Here is a 22,902-nt window from a genome sequence, read left to right as displayed (position 1 = left end):
TCAATGAATCCAGAACATAGCCAGTCTGAAAGTTTCTGGTCTGTGAGTGAGGCTGTAAAAGCCAACTGGCGAACAAAACCTCTGTGTACTAAACTGATAAGAGAAAACTTCCTGCCAGCGCTAAATTAGATGCGGATGTTTTCCTGTGGCATTCGAAAAAAAACACATTTTTCTTTGTACTAGCGGAAGGACTGTGGTGGTACGGCATAATTCCTGGCAGTGGGTCATCACAGCTGAGTAGGGTGTTGTGCAACCACATTTTTTTTTTTTAAAGTTTTTTTTTTTATGGGTAAAATATGTTGCATGTGCATTTAGTGTGTGCATGTGTTCTGAGGCAGAGAGGAAGAATGTGGTAAGCCTGTGAAAGGGCATACAAGTGGGTGCCGAGCCTCAGTGGGCAGGATGTGGGTGGAGGAGGCCGTCTTCATGTACATTGACACACACAAATGCACGGACACACACATACACAAGTCAATAACAATGCGAGGCTATCGTGAATTCAGCACATTCTAGGAGTTGTTTTTTTCAAGATGTCTGAGTCTAATAAAGGAGCTCAACAAGGTTTGATGTTGTCCTCCCATGCTGATGAGACTCTGGTGTCTGTTTTCTCAACAAGGTCAAGACGGGACCGAAAAGGAGGCCAAACGTGGAGTTTTCTAGATTTTTTCTCCATGCTGTTAAAGATCACGTTATCTGTACAAACAGTGGTGTGACTTTATGATGGAGTGTTAAGCAACACACCTTGTTGTGCGCTGGTATTTGCTAGTTCTCTGGCTGCAGCACTTGCCACTGGTTCACTTCTCTTTCTCTGTAGCCCAGGTCTCCGACCGCAACATTCGGATGCCAAATCACCATGGTGACACCCTCAGTGGCTCACTCACTGAACCTTGTGAACACCCCCTTCTACCCCCCCCCCCCCCCCCTCCCCCCCTCCCGCTGTACACCAGCCCCCCCACCCCCCCTGCTGCCTAGCAACAGTGGTGCCATTGGATTTCCTGTATGTTCAGGCTGATTCCTTAAAGAGGAACTTGGCCGCAGGAACAGGAACGCGGCTCTCCCTCCTCCTCGAGTCCACGTCTTACAGGATCTAAGATACCAGGCGGGTCAAAGGTGATGACAAGCCTCTGACAAGTGTAAAAAAAAAAAAAGCAACAACTCATGGGAGGTACAGTGTGATGTCAAAGCTCCGGTTCAAGCTTGTTAAACCGGAGGGGCATTTTCAATAAACAGAGTCAGCAAAAAGTACAACAAACGTCTTGCAATGCAAAGCAACGCCGCTACAATAAATACTTGCTGAGGCTTCTATTTCAGTCATTTGTGTGTTGACTTAATTCTTCAGTATGTTTTGGGGCTGTTCCTTTGTCTACACCAGCAGCTACAGTGTAATAAATGACCAGAGTTGAATCAACGCCTCTCTGAAACAGTGTCAACAGTCATTAATTTAAGTTTCACAAAGGTAGCACCTATTGCCAATGGTGGAAGAAGTATTCAGATCCCTTACTTCAGTAAAAGTACTAATACCACACTGTGAAATTACTCCACTACAGTAAAAGTCCTGCATTCAAAACTTACTGATGTAAAAGTACAAAAGTATCAGCATCAAAATGTACTTAAAGTATCAAAAGTAAAAGTACTCGTTATGCAGAATGAACCCACTCAGATTGTTTTATATATTCTAAAATATATTATTGGATTATTATTATTATTGATGCATTTATGTAAGCAGCTTTACATTTTCTCAATGTAGGGCTAACTTTAACTGCGTAATATACGGTTTAATAAAACAAAAAAGTAAAAAAATAAAAAAAAAAAGTAAAAAAATAAAAAAGAGTCTTTGTCATTATATAAGATTTCCTTCAGACTCACGGCTTAAAGACATACAATAAGTTAAAAAGACACACGTTAGAATAAAAAAGAATAAAATAGATATGACGGTACATGATATAAAAAGAATGTAATGAAGATAAAGTGCACTTAATCCCAGTTTGGGGGGTGGATGTTTTATGTTAAATCTCAACCCGAAAATATACTAAAGCTGTCAGCCAAATGTAGGAGTAAAAAGTTCAATATTTACTTCTAGCAAGTTAATTTTGTCTACTCTGAATATTATTCTTAGGTTTCTTTTTTTCAGACAAAGGTAAAGAACATCTCCTACTTTCCTTTGTCTGAAAAAAAAGAAACCTAAGAATAAAGTTCAATATTTGCCTCACAATGTAGTGGGGTAGAAGTATAACGTATATAAAGTAAAGTACAAGTACCTAAAAATTGTACTTAAATGTACTTAGTTACATTCCACCACTACCTATTGCAGGACTGTATATGCTGCATGGTTTCTTGTCACTTCCTTGTGCATTACAAGAACTGCCCTCCCACGAATGTGTCTTTTCACCTACATTGCAATCAGAACAGGTGACTGACGTTCCTGTAACAGAGCCGATATCTAAAACAAATGAACATGGGCGTGTAGACTTGAACTATATACCTGCAGCCTTTCTCTGCTCGGGAGAACGCGGCATTCTTATAACCACACATGTCGACAGTCAATAGGATCCGGCATGCCGGGGACCGGGGCAGATATATACAACTCTTAACATAATACACCTTAACAGTTCTCAACCTGTCAACAAAAAGAGGCCCAGCTCATGAAGAAACACATTCGGTTTTGGAGAACAGTAAAATGCTGCCTTTGAACAAGCAGCTCCTGAGGCAATAGTTATTATATCGCCATCAATTGTAACAAGAGTGACAGCTAGCGAGTTAGATTGATAGAGACAGCTAAGCCTGCTCCAGCACATTCGCTGGCCAACACCCAGCTCCACCTCAGGGCCTGGCTGGCACTGGTTAAACACCTGTAAATCTCCAAGAACAACTGTTAGAAAACAAAGGCAGGTGTCAGCGCCTGGGTGGGACACATCAGGGCTCTAACATATGGCTCAGGTTCGAGCTATGACCTGCCTGCCTCCTATTAATAACAGTGAGGGAGAGTTGAGTAATAAATCTAACTTTATAGAAACGTACAATGGGTGCACTGTAACACTAACCATCTATTTCCCGCTTCATGACGCAAAGATACTTCATCAAAAATGAATTATGTTTTATTTTTTGGCCAGTGTGTGTTACTCTGTGGTGTATTTTCTAACATATTGTGAAAAATGCTGATAGCCCAGCAACAACCTGGGCCTGAAAAGTGAAGCCATTGCAGAAGAGCATTCTTTTAAATGGCCAGCAGGGGGCGACTCCACTGGCTGCAAAAAGAAGTCTGATTGTGTAGAAGAAGTCTATGAGAAAATGACCATACCTCCTTTGATTTATCACCTCAGTAAACATTCTCCCAATGCGTTTATAGTCTCAAAGTTTCAAATCCATAAAGCAAAATGCCAAACTCAAGCTTCAAAACTGTCCATGACATCATCATTGGCTTCTTCCACATCTTATACACAGGCAAAGCCAAAGCCTGGATACATTTTTCTCAACCAGACTCCTCAAAGTCAGCAAGATAAACATGCATTTCATATATTTTTGTATATTCCTCATACAAAAACTTGCAGCCAGAACCTCTGAGCTTTAACCTCACTTACCGGTAGTCCATCCTCTGGAGTATCGCCTTCCCCAAACTGCCGACAACCTAGGAAGAGAGAAGGAAGAATGCAGAGGGGAAGAAGATTAGAGCCCGTACGCACACTGTTTTTGTGTGTTCGGTTGCTATATTTCATTGACAAATACAAGGAAAGACTTGTTGTTGCAACATGACCACTAGGGGGCAAAATTCCATGGAACACCAGTGAAATGATGTGCACACTCTTCCAATTCCTTGTAATATTTTCAAACCTTAGTTACATTTCTACGAATATGTGAAACTTAGCTCCCCTACAAAGCGTGTTTGAGCCAACAGATTGACACGGCTGATTCTTGTCGGGCCAGAATAAGACAAGACTTCTGCTTTCCTCCGACTGTAGCCTAATGGGGAAATGAAAGCTGCTTTGTGTCGGTGGGGCACACAGAGGTTAATGAAATATGCATGCCTAGAATAATGTAACCCCGACCTCGGCTAAAACGCCATGTGCCATTTCCGCATCCAAAACACCTCGTCTGCTGATGCTGGAGTCAGAGCTTATGTTTCAGGTATCAGGCCGACCATATTACAGCTTTTCATTACCACAGAGAATGAAGCTGTGGATGGTGTAACCCGAGGAAAGACGCTAATGTTACTGATATTTTTACACAAAATGCTGTTTTGTTAACCCCTTTTCACATTGAGAGCACCATTGTTTGACAGATAATAGTGCTGTCCAATATTGTGGAATAATTGTCCATAATAAAAACAAATTTAAACAGAAGCACTCATTAAACATTACTGTTCTTGATTTTATTTGAGCTCATACTTGTTAACGATAACAATGTTAACCTCACTATCTTTAAGTGTAATTTAGGAGTTGTGTGGTTTTTTTCAAACCTGATTCTTGGTTTTATTGTTAATGCAAATGAAAGTTTTCTCTGCTTTGCCATACATGGTTGGAAATGTAATGAGTGAACTCAAAATACAAGCAACAAGCCACACATTTAACAGCAACTCAACTGTTCAATGACATTTTAAGTGTATAATCTGAGAAATAGAAACAATTTCAGCATGATTATTAGTCAAAAGGACATTGTTTTAGGTATGTATGATGTATATTATGCCTGTGCACTTCCAGCTGCACAGCCATATGACTTTTACTCCATATCGCCCAGCCCTACTATAACTATCACTCTCCAGCTTCAGGAAACATACAACACTACTGCATGTCTAAAGGAAGCAAAGCTAGAATTTGATTTTTTTTTTTTATGATAAAAGAAAACACTGTTAAAGAAACTTATTAGAGGGGGAAATGGTTGACTCTACGGCCTTAGCAATGTTGCAGAAAACAGGGATTAAACCATGTCCACTGGGATGAATGGGAAACTGTTTGTACCTGGGGCATCAAGAGGTTCTTTTTAAAAACTTAGGTCACTTAATTAGGATCACTGAGGCCTCATTTGAAGCAGACAGTCTGTCTGCATTCAGGGAGGGAACATACAGAGGACACAAGGATCCACTGGGCCTGTGTTCAGTGGTGGTTCTACATAGGGGCCTACAGGGGCCACTGCCCATGTGAAGAAGCCCTTGGCCCCTGCTGTGGCCCCTGTGTCAAATTAATAATAAAATGATCAATTTATAACGATGAACGACAGGACAACTCTTACCTATTTTTTCTTCAAACAATATATATCGCATTGTACACAAAAGGAACCCAAAATGTGTACATTGTGTAGTTAAATAAAAGCAATAAAAGCTTGTGTATATTACAAAAAAAAAGTAATTGTGCACAAAGATGACAAATATCATTGTCGTACAAAAATAACTGGTAAGTCTCATTGTTTCAATCAATGTATTTGTATCTTCCAAATATACTTAAATGGGATTTTTAAATAAGGTCAAATAAATGTTAGGTTTTGGATGCTTAAATATGATCTTTGAAGTTTTTAAATATGCCCCTCTGATTAAACACTGGCCCCTCTTTGGCCCCCACAGTAAAACTGGTCTAGAACCACCACTGCCTGTGTTAGAGCCAGTCTGTCTGTCTGTCTGTCTGTCTGTCTGTCTGTCTGTCTGTCTGTCTGTGAATCACATGGAGAAAGGTGTTTGTGTGTGCGTGTCTGTATGCATTTCTCCACTACAGAGAGGAAGAGGCTTCCTGCAGCACGACTCTGGCAGTGCTGGGCCGCGAAAAAGCTGCCTGAGCCATGTGCCCGGCGTTGCCATGGCAACAGAGGACTGCAAGACTGATATACACACATACACGTGCGCACACATACACACAGGCAAAACATATTTTCTCTCTCTCTCCCTCTCCCTCTCTCTCTCTCTCTCTCTCTCTCTCTCTCTCTTTCTGCCTCTTCTCTCTCCCCCCCACACACACACACATTCACGCAGCAGTCCAGCAGCAGAACGATGCAACAGGAATACAGAAGAACCTGCTTGCCTGAGCTGAAGAGAGGCATTACACAACACTGGCAGAATACAGAAGATGCCAGGAGAGAAAGGAGAGCGGAGGGAGGAGAGGACAGCAGGGGAGAGAGAGAAGAGAGAGAGAGAAAGAGAGAGAGAGAGAGAGAGAGAGAGAGAGGTGCAGGCTCTGGGGAGACGAAGCTCACCATCACCTGCTGTAGCTGACATTCACAGGAAAGAGTTGAAGCATTTACTAGCAGACAGACAGTGTACAGGCTGTGGGTGAGGTGAGGGGAATGTGTTTAATTACAGTGACCAGCTATCACAGATATTCAACCTTCAACCCTAAAGCATCCTGTTATGTCAACTAAGCTTCAACAATTGTTGCCATTCAGATTATTTTCTCAATTAATCATTTAGTCTATTGGAAGAAATGAGTGAAAAACATCCATATTGCTTGTTGTCCGACCAAAACTTTCCCAAGATCATGGCTTTACTTTATTTTTATTTTTTTACAGAATGTTTAATGCAAAACAATATGCTTGGGGTGATTTAGAAATTTCTAGAATTTTTTTGACAAAATAATGTATCATCACCAGGTGAAATACTCTTTGGTAAACATATTTACACAAAGGTACTCAGCAGGTCATATTGGTGCAAAATTGGTGCACAATCCATATAGAAAATCTAGAAAAAGTCTATTTTCATTCCAGCTCTGCCGTAAAGGTAATCCGTTAGTTAAAAATCCCACGTCAGTCAGGCTCTATCCAAAATTTTAAAAATCTCAGTTTGCTATCAAAAAGGGCCAAGAAAGCCAGTAAAAAATATATATATTAAAGGAGGAAGCATTGGTTACTGTTAAAATACATTTTCTGCTAATCTATGAATACATTAAATCCAGTAAAAACAACAACTAGCTCATACACCAAACCAGCAGCCCTGACCTCCACTATGACAGAGTCATCCTCTCATTAATAGCTTTATATTTATAGCAATCCATGAGTCTTTGGATTGATCTTCAATTGAAATTCACAGGCAGAGCTATTTTGCAAAGCCAGCCCTACAGCTGTTGCACATGCTTACCTTTTGCCTAGACTCTGTGTGGACTTGTGCCCAGGAAGTACAAATCTCAGATAAACGCTTGTGGGCAGGAGCCAACTGATGCCTAGCAGTGATAAGCCTTTACGATATGTTCTGCTGTACCTTCTCTATGCTCCCCAGGGTGCCCAGGTCTAGAGAGTAAAGGAGATTATAGCTCCCCAGCCAGTCAGCCAGCCAGCCAGCCAGCCTCTTGTGTAACATGGGGCTGGGTGGCAGATTGCTGAGCTGGCGATTCTCCTGCTAATTGGATGACTTTGCAACCTCTGGCACTGCACTGAAAAATAATGCTTATCAGGACCCAAAGCTGCTAACTAAACTCAGAGACCCACCCAAGTGTTCCTTCTGCTTTTAAAAAAAAATGTATTCACTCCAGCATGCTTGCTGGCGTACATGTGGAGAAAGGGAAGCGAATCATCCACATATTTTCTGGGGATGTCAGAAACTTTACCCATTTTGGGGAAATGTACACAACATAATTAAAGATATCCTGGGTTATGCAATACCTAAAGAATGTAGTGTTAATCATTATGTCCTGGTCAAAGACAGATATTTAATAAAAATACTACTGGTCACATGTAAAAACAACAACAAGAAGATGGTATAAGGTCAAGTGAATGGTTAGAAATCATTAGAGAAATCCATAACATGGAGAGAATGACATGTAGACTTAGAATGAAGGAAAAAGTCTTTTTGACTAAATGGGAGAAGTGGACATGATGGGACACAGTTGGGAATACTTGAAATGTATCTTATTCATATTCTTTCCTCTTATATCTGTATACAGTGTAATTTAATAATGGATGCATGTAGCCATGACTGTTGTACTTTCTTTCTTTTTGTTGTTCTCTTTTCAGTTGTATCTGATTTTTTGAATCGCTCCACCCATAGGATGTAATACATGGATCTATAGCAGGGTTGGGCAACTTAAATGCTGGAGGGGGCCACAATTTTTCATGGACACTACCACAGGGCCACATATAGGACCGTGCACTTAACCAGATATGATGAAACTGCAATTTTAAATATGTTTACAGTGCAGTAACTTAACATATTTCATGCTCAAATGCATGTAGAACAGTATAAATAGGATTACAAAAGGTTTGAAGCAAATAAAAAATAACCATTTATTGTGAATTCTTTTTTTTTCAGTGTAAGAACAGCAGACCAACATTAATTGCAAGAAGTAATTTTGTGCATTTTTACACTGCACTTTTAAGATTTCATGCTCTAATGCATGTAGTTGTACTGAGGGCCACTTCAAGTGAGGGTGCGGGCCGTATGCGGCCCCCGGGCCTCCAGTTGTCCATCCCTGATCTATATGTATACTTTGATGTTTACATGTGGAGCTGAAAAATTTCAATAAAAATTTAAGTTTAAAAAATAAAATGTATTCATGGCACCCAGGCGGACCAAACCCTACCCTCCCTTTTTTTAGACTAGACTAGCCAGTCCTCATACTTTAGCAGCACAAAAGCCCAACCTGGTCAAGTTTCTTCCAACTAAAGCTCTGCCTCTATCTCAGGTTGCCACCCATTCTGTGTGTCCCAACTCCTACCCCCCCTTCTTTCTTCCCAACGCTCCCTCCCTCGTCCTATATCACCCACTGTGTTGCCCTGCCAGTCTCTACAGGAAGTGGGGAGTTTATCTGGACAGCTGGCTCTGATAAGATAACGCAGGAGGGGTCATGCTTGGGTGAGTGGGCAGGTAGCAGTGGGGGGAAGTCATCAACGCTAATCAACGCTATGCATCTCTCCTAGAACAGATGCTAGGTCAGCCATTACAAGGCAATGACAAACAGGCAGGAATACAGGCTGCAGACACCCGCTAACAGAATGCATGTTCATACACATACACCCGTATCGTTTTACGCGTACTGGACGGCTGCCAACACACATAGTGTAGTTCAACCTCTGAGAGGGAATTCCAAACAAACCTGGTGTTTTGTTTTTTAACTCCCAGAGCACACACACGCATCATTAACGTCCTGCTAACACACCTTGGTTGATGTCCTCGATGGCCCGGCGGATGCCCCGGTCGAAGGCGCGGGCGTCAGCGGGGCTCTGGAAGGTCAGGCCGAACTTCTTGTCGTTGATCCTCCAGTGGTGGAATATGGGGTTGACCTTGTTGTATACTAGGTCTTTCTGCAGGACACACTCCAGCACCACCTGGGAACACAACGTTAGAGGGTGAAACAAGGCTTGTTAGCGCTCAGCAGCATCGTAGTTACAAGCTAAAGTTAGTGCACTGCAAATTATTTGTTTCTTACCAGGATAAAAACATTTAGATTTAGAAGTGTTGGATCATTTATCTTGTTTTAGGAGTTAATTTCTTATTTTAAGTGTTCAACATGCTTATTTCTAGATTTAACTATCTTAATTCAAGACATCTTGTCAAGTGAAATTATCTGCCGACAAAAAGACCAAAAAAAGACACAAAAAAGACACAAAAAAGACAAAAAAACACACAAAAAGTTTTTATAATCTTGGTAAGAACCAAATAATTGTCAGTGCACTCTGCTCGGGCCAGTTCATCGCTGCTGGCAGCTTTAATTTATGTCTTTTGTAAATTTTTTGTCTTTTTTGGCCATTTTGTGACCAAAAGATGTAAAAAGACACAAAATGACAAAAAAAAGACACAAAAAAAGACAAAAAAGACACAAAAAGATGTAAATTGACCCAAAAAAAAAGACGTAAAATGACCAAAAAACACCCCAAAAAAGACAAAAAAGACCAAAAAACATCAACAAAAGACACAAGAAGTTTTTTTTTTATCTTGGTAAGAACCAAATAATTGTCAGTCCACTCTGCTCGGGACAGTTCATCACTGCTTGCTGCTTTAACTGATCTTGTTTTAAGAGTTAATTTCTTATTTTAAGCGTTCAACATGCTTATTTCTAGATTTAACAATCTTAATTCAAGACATCTTGTCAAGTGAAACTATCTGTCCATGGAGCAGGATCATTCCCCTCAGACTTAGTGTTATTATCTTGCTTTTAAACACCCCTTTTCTTGCAGTGTATGCCGACTGGCAGCTGCATCATCTCAAATGTTTTAAACATGTAAATCCTTCACCTTACTGCTCACCCTAAGTTGTTTAAATGTGCCACATTCAATCACTCCACAGCAACATGAGTAAGGGAAAAGAGAGAAAGAGACTGAGAAGAGAGGTCTGCATCTGGAACTACACATAACTCTGGAGCTCCTAAAAATAGAAAGAGGAGAAAAAAAATCTCAAACCCAAAAAACTTCACATACTTCTTTTGGATAATTTGTAAAACACATTCTAAATGGTGGGGTTTTCATTACAGATGATGATAAAGTTGGAGAGCAGTGGTGGTGGTAGAAGAAAGGGGGAGGAGGAGGGGTGGGGAGTATGTTTTGGAGCCAGGCAGCCCAAAGTGTGTGGCAGAGAGAGACTGTGTTTCCAAAGCCTATTATTAATCAGGGCTACTGGGCCGCCTCCCGGCCTTCCTCTAGGCAGATTAAATGAAATGAGAGACGGCCATTACAGTCTTTGAGGTTTTTTACCGACGTGCACGAGAGGTGGCTTAATGGGGTGTGAATGTGTGAGAGCGTGCTCATGCTGATCTGCGTGAGAGAATGCGTGAGCGCCGGAGCCGCTGTGATGAAAAGCTCAATGACCCGAGCTGCAGCGAGCATCTTCGCCCCGTCCAGAGGACAACAGTCGCAAACCGATACGGCTCTAGTGAAAGCAGATGGCGCGCTTCCCCGTCCACCTGGACCACAGTCAACACGCACGCTTTAAGACAGGGGTCTCAAACTCGCGGCCCGCGGGCCAATTGCGGCCCTCGTGATGATATTTTGTGGCCCTCACCTTGATATGAAAGTTTAATGTGAGTTTTATATGAATGGTACTTTACTGTTTTGTGTGTGGAAGGTCCCTTTAATTACTTTTTTTGGTGATTTTGCGTCTTTTTTAAATAATTTTGTGTCTCTTTTTTAAAAATAATTTTGTCTCTTTTTTAAATAATTTTGTGTCTCTTTTTAAAAAAATAATTTTGTCTCTTTTTTGCTAATTCTGTGTCTTTTTCTTTGGTAATTTTGTGTCTTTTTAAAATAATTGTGTCTTCTTTAGCAATTTAGTGTCTTTTTTAAATAATTTTGTGTCTTTTTTGGTAATTTTACATCTTTTTTTAAATAAGTTTGTGTCTTTTTTTTAATAATTGTGTGTCTTTTTTAATAATTTTGTCTCTTTTTTAAATAATTCTGTCTATCTTTTGGCAATTCTGTGTCTTTTTTTTTGGTCATTTTGTGTCTTTTTAAAATAATTTTGTGTCTTTTTAAAATAATTTTGTGTCTCTTTTGGTAATTCTGTGTCTTTTTTTGGTCATTTTGTTTCTTTTTTAAGTAATTCAGTTTTTTTTCTGTCAATTTGTGTCTTTTTTTGGTCATTTTGTGTCTTTTTGGTGACATTTTGTGTCTTTTTTTAGTAATTTTGTGTCTTTTTTTGGTCATCCTGTGTCTTTTTTCAGTAATTTAGTTTTTTTTCTGTCATTTTGTGTCTTTTTTAATCATTTCGATACTGCCTCCAGCAGCCCCCAGGTTATTTGAGTTTAAACCCCTGCTTTAAGAGGCTGATACGTGGCGGCTGTACCAGAGGATGGTGATATGTGATATATGTGTCAGAGAGGGTGCACACAGCTCTACATTTCACTGTCTGAGTGAGAAATCCTCATCGCAAGTGTAGTTTTTCTGCGTGTGGAATCTGCGTCTCACAATATCTGTCCTCATGTCACTGTTGCATACATGCCTCCCAAAGAAAAGCAGGGCCAAAGGTTAAGCCTGTGTGTTTACCCAGAGCCAGTGGATGAGGGGAGGGAAGAAGAGAGGGATGGATGTGAGGAGGATCGGGTGGGAGGCGTGGGGGGGCGGGGAGGGGGGGCCTCTGGGGCTGATTGTGGAGGCGAGACTGAATGGAGCCGGAGCAGGTAAGGTGAGCGCACCGCCAGGCCGACAGAGGAGGAAGTATCACAGTTGCATGGAAGGACGATACTTAACACCGCATTCCACACTGCGCTCAGAGAAAAGAGATGAGGAGGAGCCAGAGACGGAGAACACAGGCTGGAGATGTTAGAGGAGAGGGACGGAGACGGAGACAGACAGACAGACGGAGGTGAGACGTGCAGAGAGTAGTGAAGAGATAGCGTGAGAGCGGAAATGGGGGAAGATAGAGAGAGAGAGAGAGAGAGAGAGGCTGTGTTTACGTGGGAGAAATCAGGCTCCAATCTATGAATTCTGCCTCTGCCATTAACATCGTAATAATCATTTGGAGACATCTCAATAACAATGCTTGAAGCAAAAAGGAGGCTTTATAGTCCTAACTTGGAATGGTCTTAGAATAAAATACTGCATGTTTTCAGCATATGGGTCAATGAAAAATAACGGTTGGCAGGATGTCAAATGGTGTAACCACAAAAAAATGATAAATATTAAATACTTTTTTTAGTATTTCTACATTTACAGATTTCATCAATATTTAGCCGAACATATTTTAAATACAACCATTTTTTTCTAAACTTTTGACAAATTATGTAAACATTTTGTAACACCATAGTGTTGCAATGTAAACGATAAAAAAAATGATAAATATTAAATACTTCATCCACCTACATTGTATTTAAGTGGACTTATACATATAATTACTTAATTTTTAAAAACATCAAATTATTATTTTTATTTTTTTAGTATATCTACATTTACACATTCCGTTAATATTGAGCAGAAGATATTCCAAAAACAACCATTTTTTTCAAAAGATTTGACAAACTATGTAAAAATTTGTTATATACCATAATGTCCACGTGGATTGTATTTTTTCTCATTTTAGTTCAGATTTATTTCCCGGTATATAATCAGATTTTTATGGTGAAAAAAATTACTGGTTACACCAACTGACACTGCGTTAAATCACGTCATTGACCCATATACAAATAATTTAATAATTATGTTGGGGTGTCAGAAATCAGAACATGACCGATTTATCAATACATCACAGATATATCAGTGTCAAACTATTTATTTTAATTTTAATTTATTTTAAATTTAATTTATTTTAAATTTAATTTATTTTTATTTAAATGGTAGGCAACTCTTGAATACGGAGCATACACTGATGTTTTTATTTTATTTTTATTTATATTTCATCTAAATGGTCAGCAAAACACTGATACCGAACATACACTGATGTTTACAGGTACTTATTTTATTTGTATTTATTTATTATTTAATTAGTCGGCAAATGACTGATTACTGAATATACTGTACTGATTTTATTTATTTATTTATTTTAATTTGCTCAGTGTACACTGATGTTTACAGTTTTTATTTTATTTTTTTATATTTATTATAATTTAGATATTTATTATGGATTATTGGATTATTATATTATTTATTTATTATTTATTTTCCCAATGTTTATTTCTATGGATATAGAAGCATGAAAGATGATATTATTAGATATTATTATTAGAAGATATTATTTTAGCACTGAATTTTCAAGGCTTAATAAGAGGCATTGGTTGAAATTATTCACATTGTTTCCTCCAGCAAATAAAGCATCTTGTCGATCAAATGACGACATTAACAGTAGAACCAAATAACTGCAAATCTGTTTAGAGTTCTCCTGGACTAGAGCACATTCAGCTCTAGCAACCAGACGGAGTCACTGACTATGAACGTCAGGAAGCGAGGTGAGAGATTTGTCATAATCTGAGAGCCGGTATGGTAAGTAAGCATCAACCAATTAGATCTGTAGTTTTTAAGAGAGTCAGAGAATGAGAGTGAAGGAGAGAGAGCGAGAGAGAGAGAGAGGAGGCAGGAGGGAGGGGAGGAGGAGAGTGATTGGTAGCTATATGGAGAGCCAGCTGAGTCATCACCAGTACACTCTGTGCCGCATCACTGCGCTTATAGACAGATCCCCTCCACCTCTTCCGTCTCCCGTCTATCTGGCTCCACCTCTGTTTCCTGCTCTTTGACTACACACATCTCTCTCTCCCCTCATTCCTCTCATATCTTATGCACCCCAATCACCTCATTTCTACCAGCCACAATCGTGCCTTTGTGATTTCAAAATAACTCCATCTCTGATCCGTTTATTCCTCTATCTAGCTCAAGTTCCTACCGGGGCTGAGACATGTCATTGTGCTTTTTTGGGTCATTTTGTGTCTTTTTTAAATCATTTTGTGTCGTTTTTTGGTAATTCTGTGTCTTTTTTTCTGTCATTTTGCATCCTTTTTAAGTTATTTAGTTTTTTTCTGTCATTTTGTGTCTTTTTTAAATCATTTTGTGTCTTCTTTTGGTAATTCTGTCCTTTTTTTGGTCATTTTGCTTCTTTTTTTAAGTAATTTAGTTTTTTTTCTGTCATTTTGTGTCTTTTTTTGGTCATTTTGTGTATTTTTTGGGTCATTTTGTGTCTTTTTTTTAAATCATTTTTTGTCTTCTTTGGTCATTCTGTGTATTCCTCTCATATCTTATGCACCCCAATCACCTAATTTCTACCAGCCACAATCGTGCCTTTGTGATTTCAAAATAACTCCATCTCTGATCCGTTTATTCCTCTATCTAGCTCAAGTTCCTACCGGGGCTGAGACATGTCATTGTGCTTTTTTGGGTCATTTTGTGTCTTTTTTAAATCATTTTGTGTCGTTTTTTGGTAATTCTGTGTCTTTTTTTCTGTCATTTTGCATCCTTTTTAAGTTATTTAGTTTTTTTCTGTCATTTTGTGTCTTTTTTAAATCATTTTGTGTCTTCTTTTGGTAATTCTGTCCTTTTTTTGGTCATTTTGCTTCTTTTTTTAAGTAATTTAGTTTTTTTTCTGTCATTTTGTGTCTTTTTTTGGTCATTTTGTGTATTTTTTGGGTCATTTTGTGTCTTTTTTTTAAATCATTTTTTGTCTTCTTTGGTCATTCTGTGTATTCCTCTCATATCTTATGCACCCCAATCACCTCATTTCTACCAGCCACAATCGTGCATTTTGTTTCTTTTTTAAGTAATTTAGGTTTTGTGTCTTTTTGGGTCATTTTGTGTCTTTTTTGTGTAATTTTGTATCTTTTTTGGTAATTTTGTGTCTTTTTAAAATAATTTAGTGTCTTTTTTAGCAATTTAGTGTCTTTTTTTTGGTCATTTTGTCAATTTTTTTGGTCATTTTGTGTCTTTTAAAAAAAATCATTTTGTGTCTTTTTGATCATGTTGTGTCTTTTTCTTAATGATTTTGTGTCTTTTTAAAATAATTTTTTGTGTCTTTTTTAGCAATTTACTGTGGGGTTTTTTTTGGTAATGTTGTGTCTTTTTTGGGTCATTTTGTGTCTTTTTAAAATAATGTTGTGTCTTTTTTGGTCATTCTGTGTATTCCTCTCATATCTTATGCACCCCAATCACCTCATTTCCACCAGCCACAATCATGCTTTGTGATATCAAAATAACTCCATCTCTGATCCGTTTATTCCTCTATCTAGCTCAAGTTCCTACCGGGGCTGAGACATGTCATTGTGCTTTTTCTATTCCATCCATTTCTATCAGAATTAAAACAGAAATAAATTACATCTCCTGAAACGGCAACAAAAGGATACATCCAAAACACGGAACGGCATTTTCCTTTTTTCGGTGTTTTAGACATAACAAATCAAACCAAACAGCCTTTTTAAACATTCAGAGGCTCTTTTTCCTGTTTTCAACATCACTCATACAACATAATTATGGTTTTTCATTTACCTCTGAAATCAAAACACTAACGTTACTGTTTTAGACAATGCTGTGGTAACAACTTCTGATATTGCCCTGCGTTTTTTACAACAATGGCTAACATATTCTTATGTGGTTTTCTCTGTTGCTCTTGTCTCTCCTCTGATGCCCTCAGACTGTCGGTAGCGCTGCGGTTGACGCCGACACCGCGACACTGGGTGGCATCCCGACAGACCTACATATGGCTGGGTGTTTGTTGTGGTGGCTGGGGGTAGACTCTGGCGGTGATAGGGGTGTTTTTACCACATCCCAGAACAGTTGCCGGGGTCCCTGAGCCATGTCTATACCCCAGTCTGAACAACAGCATTCCCGTCACACCCTTTCCTGTGCCACACACACACTTGGATAGCAACGCACAAAACACAAACATGCTGTAAACACAAAACGCACATAAAATGTCTTCAGTCAAAGAAGATTAAAAAAAAGGTGATTTAGACGCCCTCTAATGTCGGATCGTCAGGAGCCAGCAGACTCTGAGCATCATGGTGGCCTCATCGCTCTCCTGACATCTGACAGACAGTTCTCACACACACACACACACACACACATAGATTTACACTCTCATTACCACAGACCAGGATTATCCCAGAGCATCTACAGGATCTGTTTTAGATCTACAACACAGAATGAGTCTGTGACAAGAAGATCATGAGCTTTACGGCAACTACAGCAAAAGCCATAAGGATTAGAACGTACAACTTGATCTTTTGGAGCAGGGGTCTCAAACTCCAAATTACCTGGGGGCCGCTGGAGGCAGTATCGAAATGACAAAAAAAAGACACAAAATTACTAAAAAAAGACACAAAATGACCAAAAAGACACAAAATTACTAAAAAAAAAAAGGCAGAAAAAGACACAAAAAAGACACAAAATGACAGAAAAAAACTAAATTACTTAAACAAGACCCAAATGACCAAAAAATACACAAAATTACTAAAAAAGACACAAAATTATTTAAATAAAGACACAAAATTACCACACAAAAAAAGACACAAAATTACCCAAAAAAGTAATTAAAGGGTAAACGGTAAAGTGCCGTTCATATAAAACTCACATTAAACTTTCATATCAAGGTGGGGGCCACAAAATATCGTCATGAGGGCCGCAATTGCCCCGCGGGCCACGAGTTTGAGACCCATGTTTTGGAGCCGTGTTACTTTAGGAGGAAACAGAATGATGCACTTTGCAGGAGTCTAAATTTTGTTTTGCTGTTGTTTCTTGTTACTTTAACTATATAACTATAGCATGCTTTAAACATGTAGACAGTGGGGGTTTTTTAATCGTCAGAATAACCGAGAACATATTTTACCGACACATACAGTCTTCACATCACACATCAAGGAAAAGGAAATGCTCATAAAAAGGTAGGCAAACACTTGTGTACTCATGGAAAACCGGAGTGAGTGTGAATTTCCAGCCCCTATTCCATCATTTAGCTCCCTTCCAAGCTCTTTGTGCGTTTCCCACATCCCTCATCCCACATTCTCTGCTCCTGAGTAATCTGCCCTTCTCCCTGATGATATCATCATGCATCACAGCATCACGCAGTTCGCTCCTATTTTCAGATACCTGCGCCATGGAGGAAAGCCAAACAACCACTTCCTGTGTGTGAGTGTATGTGTGTGTGTGTGAGTGAGTGAGTGAGACGGAGAGAGGGGAGTCTGGGAAAGGGAAGGGGGGCTCGGGGTGATCTCATCCTAGAGAATGCACCATCTCTGCTTTGTGCACCTGAATGTGCATGAAAGCGAGAAAATGACTAAATAACAAAAAATGTAAACACGTAAACCAGCTAATTACATGTATAATACACATGTGAATTCATCCAGCAAAGCATAACCTCATACATTTAAACTTCATGATCTAGAGCAGGGGTCTCAAACTCAAATTACCTGGGGGCCACTGGAGGCAGTATCAAACTGACCAAAAAAAGACACAAAATGACCCAAAAAGACACAAAATGATAGAAAAAAAAAAGAAATTACTTAAAAAAAGACACAAAATGACCGAAGAAGACACAGAATTACCAAAAAAGACACACAATTGTTTAAAAAAGACACAAAATGACCCCAAAAAGACACAAAATGACCAAACAAAAACCCAAAAATACTAAAAAAGACACAAAGTGATTACAATAGACACAAAATTACCAAAAAAGACACAAAATTACTAAAAAAAGACACAAAATTACCAAAAAAGACACAAAAATACGCAAAATTATTTAAAAAAGACACAAAATTATTAAAAAGACACAAAATTATTTTAAAAAGATGCAAAATTATTTAAAAAAGAGAAAAAATGACCAAAAAAATTCACAAAATTACTAAAAAAGACACAAACTTATTACAAAAGACACAAAACTACCGAAAAAGACACATAATTTCCAAAAAAGACACAAAATTCTTAAAAAAGATACAAAATTACCAAAAAAAGACACAAAATCACCCAAAAAAGTAATTAAAGGGACCTTTCACACACAACACAGTAAAGTGCCATTCATATAAAACTCACATTAAACTTTCATATCAAGGTGGGGGCCACAAAATATCGTCACAAGGGCCGCAATTGGCCTGCTGGCCGTGAGTTTGAGACCTTGCTCTAGAGGTTCCCTTACCAGTTTGTCTCTGAGCCTCTCGCCCTTGATGTGAAACTCCACGGCGGTGGGGCTGGGACTGGGACTAGGACTAGGACTGGGACTGGAGCTACACGGGCTGAGGTTGCTGCTGCTTCCTCCGCTGCCTCCACTGTGGACGCTGCCGCTGTCCTCCGCCCGGCTGACCTTATAGACGGTGACACAGCTAAGGCCTCCGCCCCCCAGGGGAAGCCACCCACCGCTGGAGTCATCCCGAGTCATGACCACTGCTCTCACACGCGCATAACTGTCACTGTGGAGGAGGAGAGGAAGGAGAGGAAGGAGAGGAAGGAGAGGAGTGGAAGGAATGAGAAGAAGGAAAAAAAACTCTTTTAGTGAACATCATCATCAGTAGTAACAAGCTTTTATAATTTGTCCTTAGAGGGTCTTTTCTGGTGACCTGTTATATCACTTGGATTATAAAAACATCATCAAAAGTAGACAGCCTACATGAAATATCAGCCCACATCATTCAGTGGAACCGCAGCGCTAACAAGCTGTAGTACAGAACGCGTAGCCTACACAGTGAATGTGTAGTGAGGAACACACTACACACACACACACACACACACACACACACACACACACATACACACTCATGGGTTTAGAGCAGACCTGGGCATTAGCGTGAGGTTACCCGGAAATTAGAAATTAATATAACCACGGTTCTTTTATTTTGAAGGTGGTGCACGTATGTGCATGCATGCTTGTGCACCTGCACAGAAATACTGAGTTACCTTGCTACCTTGTCAAAAACACTTATTGTTTTTTGCATAAAGTTAATAAAGTGCTGGTTTACTGCATAACATACATGCTCTATGTTGTTTTTGTGGTTTGAAAGTATGTTGTGTTTAAAATAAATGGGAAAGTGAGATAATGATTGGAGTTTTTATTATTTTTACTGCTATATTTGACTGACTCCACATTAACAAAGTCTTATCATACCATGTATTCTTACCAGTAGCAGCTCAAAACCAGAAAATTTACTGCGTTTTATAAAGCGATGAAATTAATACTGAGCGGAGTTTAGTTTAGAGTTTTGGTCTGGCCCTCCGCAAACTTCACAGTTTCTCCTGTGGCCCCTTGGGAAAATGAATCGCCCACCCCTGGTTTAGAGAGTTTGCAACATGCCATATCACACTAGAACGGATACTAATATTTAAGAATAAATAAAACTCACTGAACTACATGACTAGATGACTAATGTCGAAGCTATTACTAGCTCCAAGCTAGCCAAAAACCTGCAACAAAGTGTAATGTAGAATGCAAAAGAGCAAAGTGAAGGATTCAACTTGGGATTATATGTGTATTTAGTGTTTTTGTGCATGATATTACAGACTGCTGCTAAAGATTTGTAAAGTCTGAAGCTGTCAGTGTATGTTTAACCCCAGCCAGAGGGTGACTGACCATGTGGCCAAGTTCAGGCTCTGGTTGCTGCTGGTTTCCAACCTTTCCCCTAAAGCAGGTGGTTTAAACCAGACAACACATGACAGGGCTCCAGCTCACCGCCTCGCATCAACCTCCTTCCTTCCTTCCTTCCTTTCTTCCTTTTTTATTTCCTGTGCTGTAACTTGTCATCTTTCTCACCTACAAGAGCTTTGATACAGCTTAATACACTGTAAGGCAGCTATCTGCAATGCATAGCATTATATATATATACGTAACTGAAGAAAAGCATACTTATATGAAGCCAAAAAATGCTTTTTACAAAGCAGAAATGAAACATGAGGGGAGGTTAGTCACTGTATTATGAATGGCTTTACATTTTTATGAAGCTAACATGTGTGCAAAAGGCATCAAGCTTCCGTTTTTTTTTTAGACATACAGAAACATAAATGCATGAGTCATAATGTAAATGTCAAACAGCCACAAACAGGAAACTGCCATATTGTATAATAATCCAAAAATAAAATGACTGTAGTAAAGAAAGGACCTCTGCCACAATATCACAACTGAACGTAGAGCTGGGCGATATGGACCAAAAGTCATATACCGATATATTTAGACTGAATATAGATATGCAATATATATCCCAGTATTTTTATCGCAAAGTGAGAGCAGGTGTTCATTCAAAGTCAAAGCCAAATATGACATGTCACAAGTAGTTTTATTAAAACTGTTTATTTAAGTGAATATAAATACTGTATTAAATCAAAGCTCCATAAAGTGCACATTTGAAGAAAAAAATATCTTAAATAAAAGCTGCAGCTTGCCTGGAGCAAGGATCACAGTGCATATTTGATCTATATCAATATATGCGATATGGTCTAATTTATGGGTGCACCAATCGATCGCCGATTTCCTTAATTTTGCACAATCGGCCGATTCTTTTACGTCAAACCGATCTTATCTAGCGATCTTATCTACCTGGAAGTGCGTCTGCACATACGCGTACTTCTGCATGACTGTGTTGTATGTATGTTGCACTATAACAAAACCAAAAACTCAGGACACTTTATTTATGGTTGCAGTTCTTTTGTTAGTTTGTCCTGTAAATTGTTGCTATTTATTTTAAGTTCAATATTTTATTAACTACCTCAGACATTGTGATTTCCTTTATTTGTTAAAGAAAAATACTGCTGTGTTATTGTTTTTCAATAAAATAAGATTCAAACATTGAAGGTGTATGCTGTGAGTTATAAAAAAAAATTGGTATCGGCCAAAATCAGCATCGGCAGGTCAGGCTTTTTAAAAATTGGTGATCAGTGATCGGCCAGAAAATTACAATCGATGCACCACTAGTCTAATTCCAAATCACATTTAAAAATATATCGATATATCTTTTATATGGATATATCACCCAGCCCTAACTGAATGTATCCCTGCACTGGTCCCATCATATCAGTAGACCAGGGGTCTCAAACTCAAATTACCCGGGGGCCGCTGGAGGCAGTATCAAAATTACCATAAAAAGACACAAAATTATTAAAAAAAGACACAAAATTATTAAAAAAAGACACAAAATTACCAAAAAAAGACACAAAATTACCAAAAAAAGACAAAATTATTTAAAAAAGACACAAAATTACCAAAAAAAGTAATTAAAGGGACCTTCCCTGCACTAGTCCAATCATATCAGTAGACCAGGGGTCTCAAACTCAAATTACCTGGGGGCCGCTGGAGGCAGTATCAAAATTACCAAAAAAAGACACAAAATTATTAAAAAAAGACACAAAATTACCAAAAAAGTAATTAAAGGGACCTTCCACACACAACACGGTAAAGTGCCATTCATATAAAACTCACATTAAGCTTTCATATCAAGGTGAAGGCCACAAAATATCATCACGAGGGCCGCAACTGGCCCGCGGGCCGCGAGTTTGAGACCCATGCAGTAGACTGTATCACGCCACACTACTGACTGTTAATTATACGACATAATTCGACATCTATTTGTACCTCATTCCATGTTTCTCTCCCTCCCTCTGTCCCTTCACTTAGAGTCAGATGTTTCCCTGATTAGATAACACGACTGCAACGGGCCACCGGAAATGACAAAGGTCAGGGTGTGCTGAGGGCAGCATTTTGCTGAAACTCCTGGTAACATATTAAAGACTATGGAAGATCTGAGAGCTGACAGGAACGGACCAAGAGAGAGAAAAATGTTTCCTGTGAGACGTTGCTCTACGGCCCACGTTCACCTTCACCAATATAAAAATGACGTCACAGCAGTGGTGGAGAAAGTATTCAGATCCTTTACTTAAGTAAAAGTACTACTAACATACTGTGAAATGACTCCACTACAAGTAAAAGTCCTGCATTTTAAAACTTACTTAAGTAAAAGTACAAAAGTATCAGCATCAAAATGTACTTAAAGTATCAAATGTAAAAGTACTCGTTATGTAGAATGGACCCAGGAAGATTGTTTTATATATTCCAAATATATTATGAGATTATTTGTATTGATGCTTTTATGTATTTTTTTTATAAATTAAATTTGTAAAGATAGGGCTCATTTAAACGACTTAATATACTGTTATAATATTAAATTAAAGGAAAGTCCAATCCCTTTAAATGTATCAAGTTTTTATGTTAAATCTTAACCTGATTAGTAACTAAAGCTGTCAGCTAAATGTAGTGGAGTAAAAAGTACAATATTTGCCTCTTAATGTAGTGAAGTAGAAGTATAAAATTACATAAAATGGGAATACTCAAGTAAAGTACAAGTACCTCAAAATTGTACTTAAGTACCGAGCTTCTTCACCTGACTTAAAACATTATATTAGACCAACCTAAATACTTGCATTCATGCAATTATTAAGTTTGTGTTACTTAGAAAAGGTAATTCACCAGACTCAATATATTGTTTTAAATTAATGTAATATCAGCAGTTGGTTTAACCTAAAAATTCTAGTGGAAAACGTTAACATACTTTTTTTTGTTGACCCAATTTATTAGAGTGTACTTGAGTATATGTACTTAGTAACTTTCCACCATTTACTGAA

At 38.6% G+C, this 22,902-nt stretch overlaps 1 protein-coding gene across 1 annotated transcript in view; it reads right to left on the bottom strand.

The window, feature by feature from the left end:
- The window catches only part of spred1 (sprouty related EVH1 domain containing 1), a 53,356-nt gene that overhangs the window by 12,716 nt on the left and 17,738 nt on the right, over positions 1 to 22,902 (bottom strand). The window contains exons 2-4 of the mRNA XM_059352794.1: positions 18,440 to 18,710; positions 9,066 to 9,234; positions 3,579 to 3,625 (exon numbers count right to left, since the gene is read on the bottom strand). Of these exons, the coding sequence (XP_059208777.1) occupies positions 3,579 to 3,625; positions 9,066 to 9,234; positions 18,440 to 18,710 (487 nt within the window). The remainder of the gene's footprint in view (positions 1 to 3,578; positions 3,626 to 9,065; positions 9,235 to 18,439; positions 18,711 to 22,902) is intronic.

Source organism: Centropristis striata, chromosome 16 (genome assembly GCF_030273125.1).
Source record: "Centropristis striata isolate RG_2023a ecotype Rhode Island chromosome 16, C.striata_1.0, whole genome shotgun sequence".
Taxonomy (NCBI): Eukaryota; Metazoa; Chordata; class Actinopteri; order Perciformes; family Serranidae; genus Centropristis; species Centropristis striata.
The sequence above is the reverse complement of the archived record's forward strand: the minus strand, read 5'-3'. Positions and strand labels throughout refer to the sequence as shown.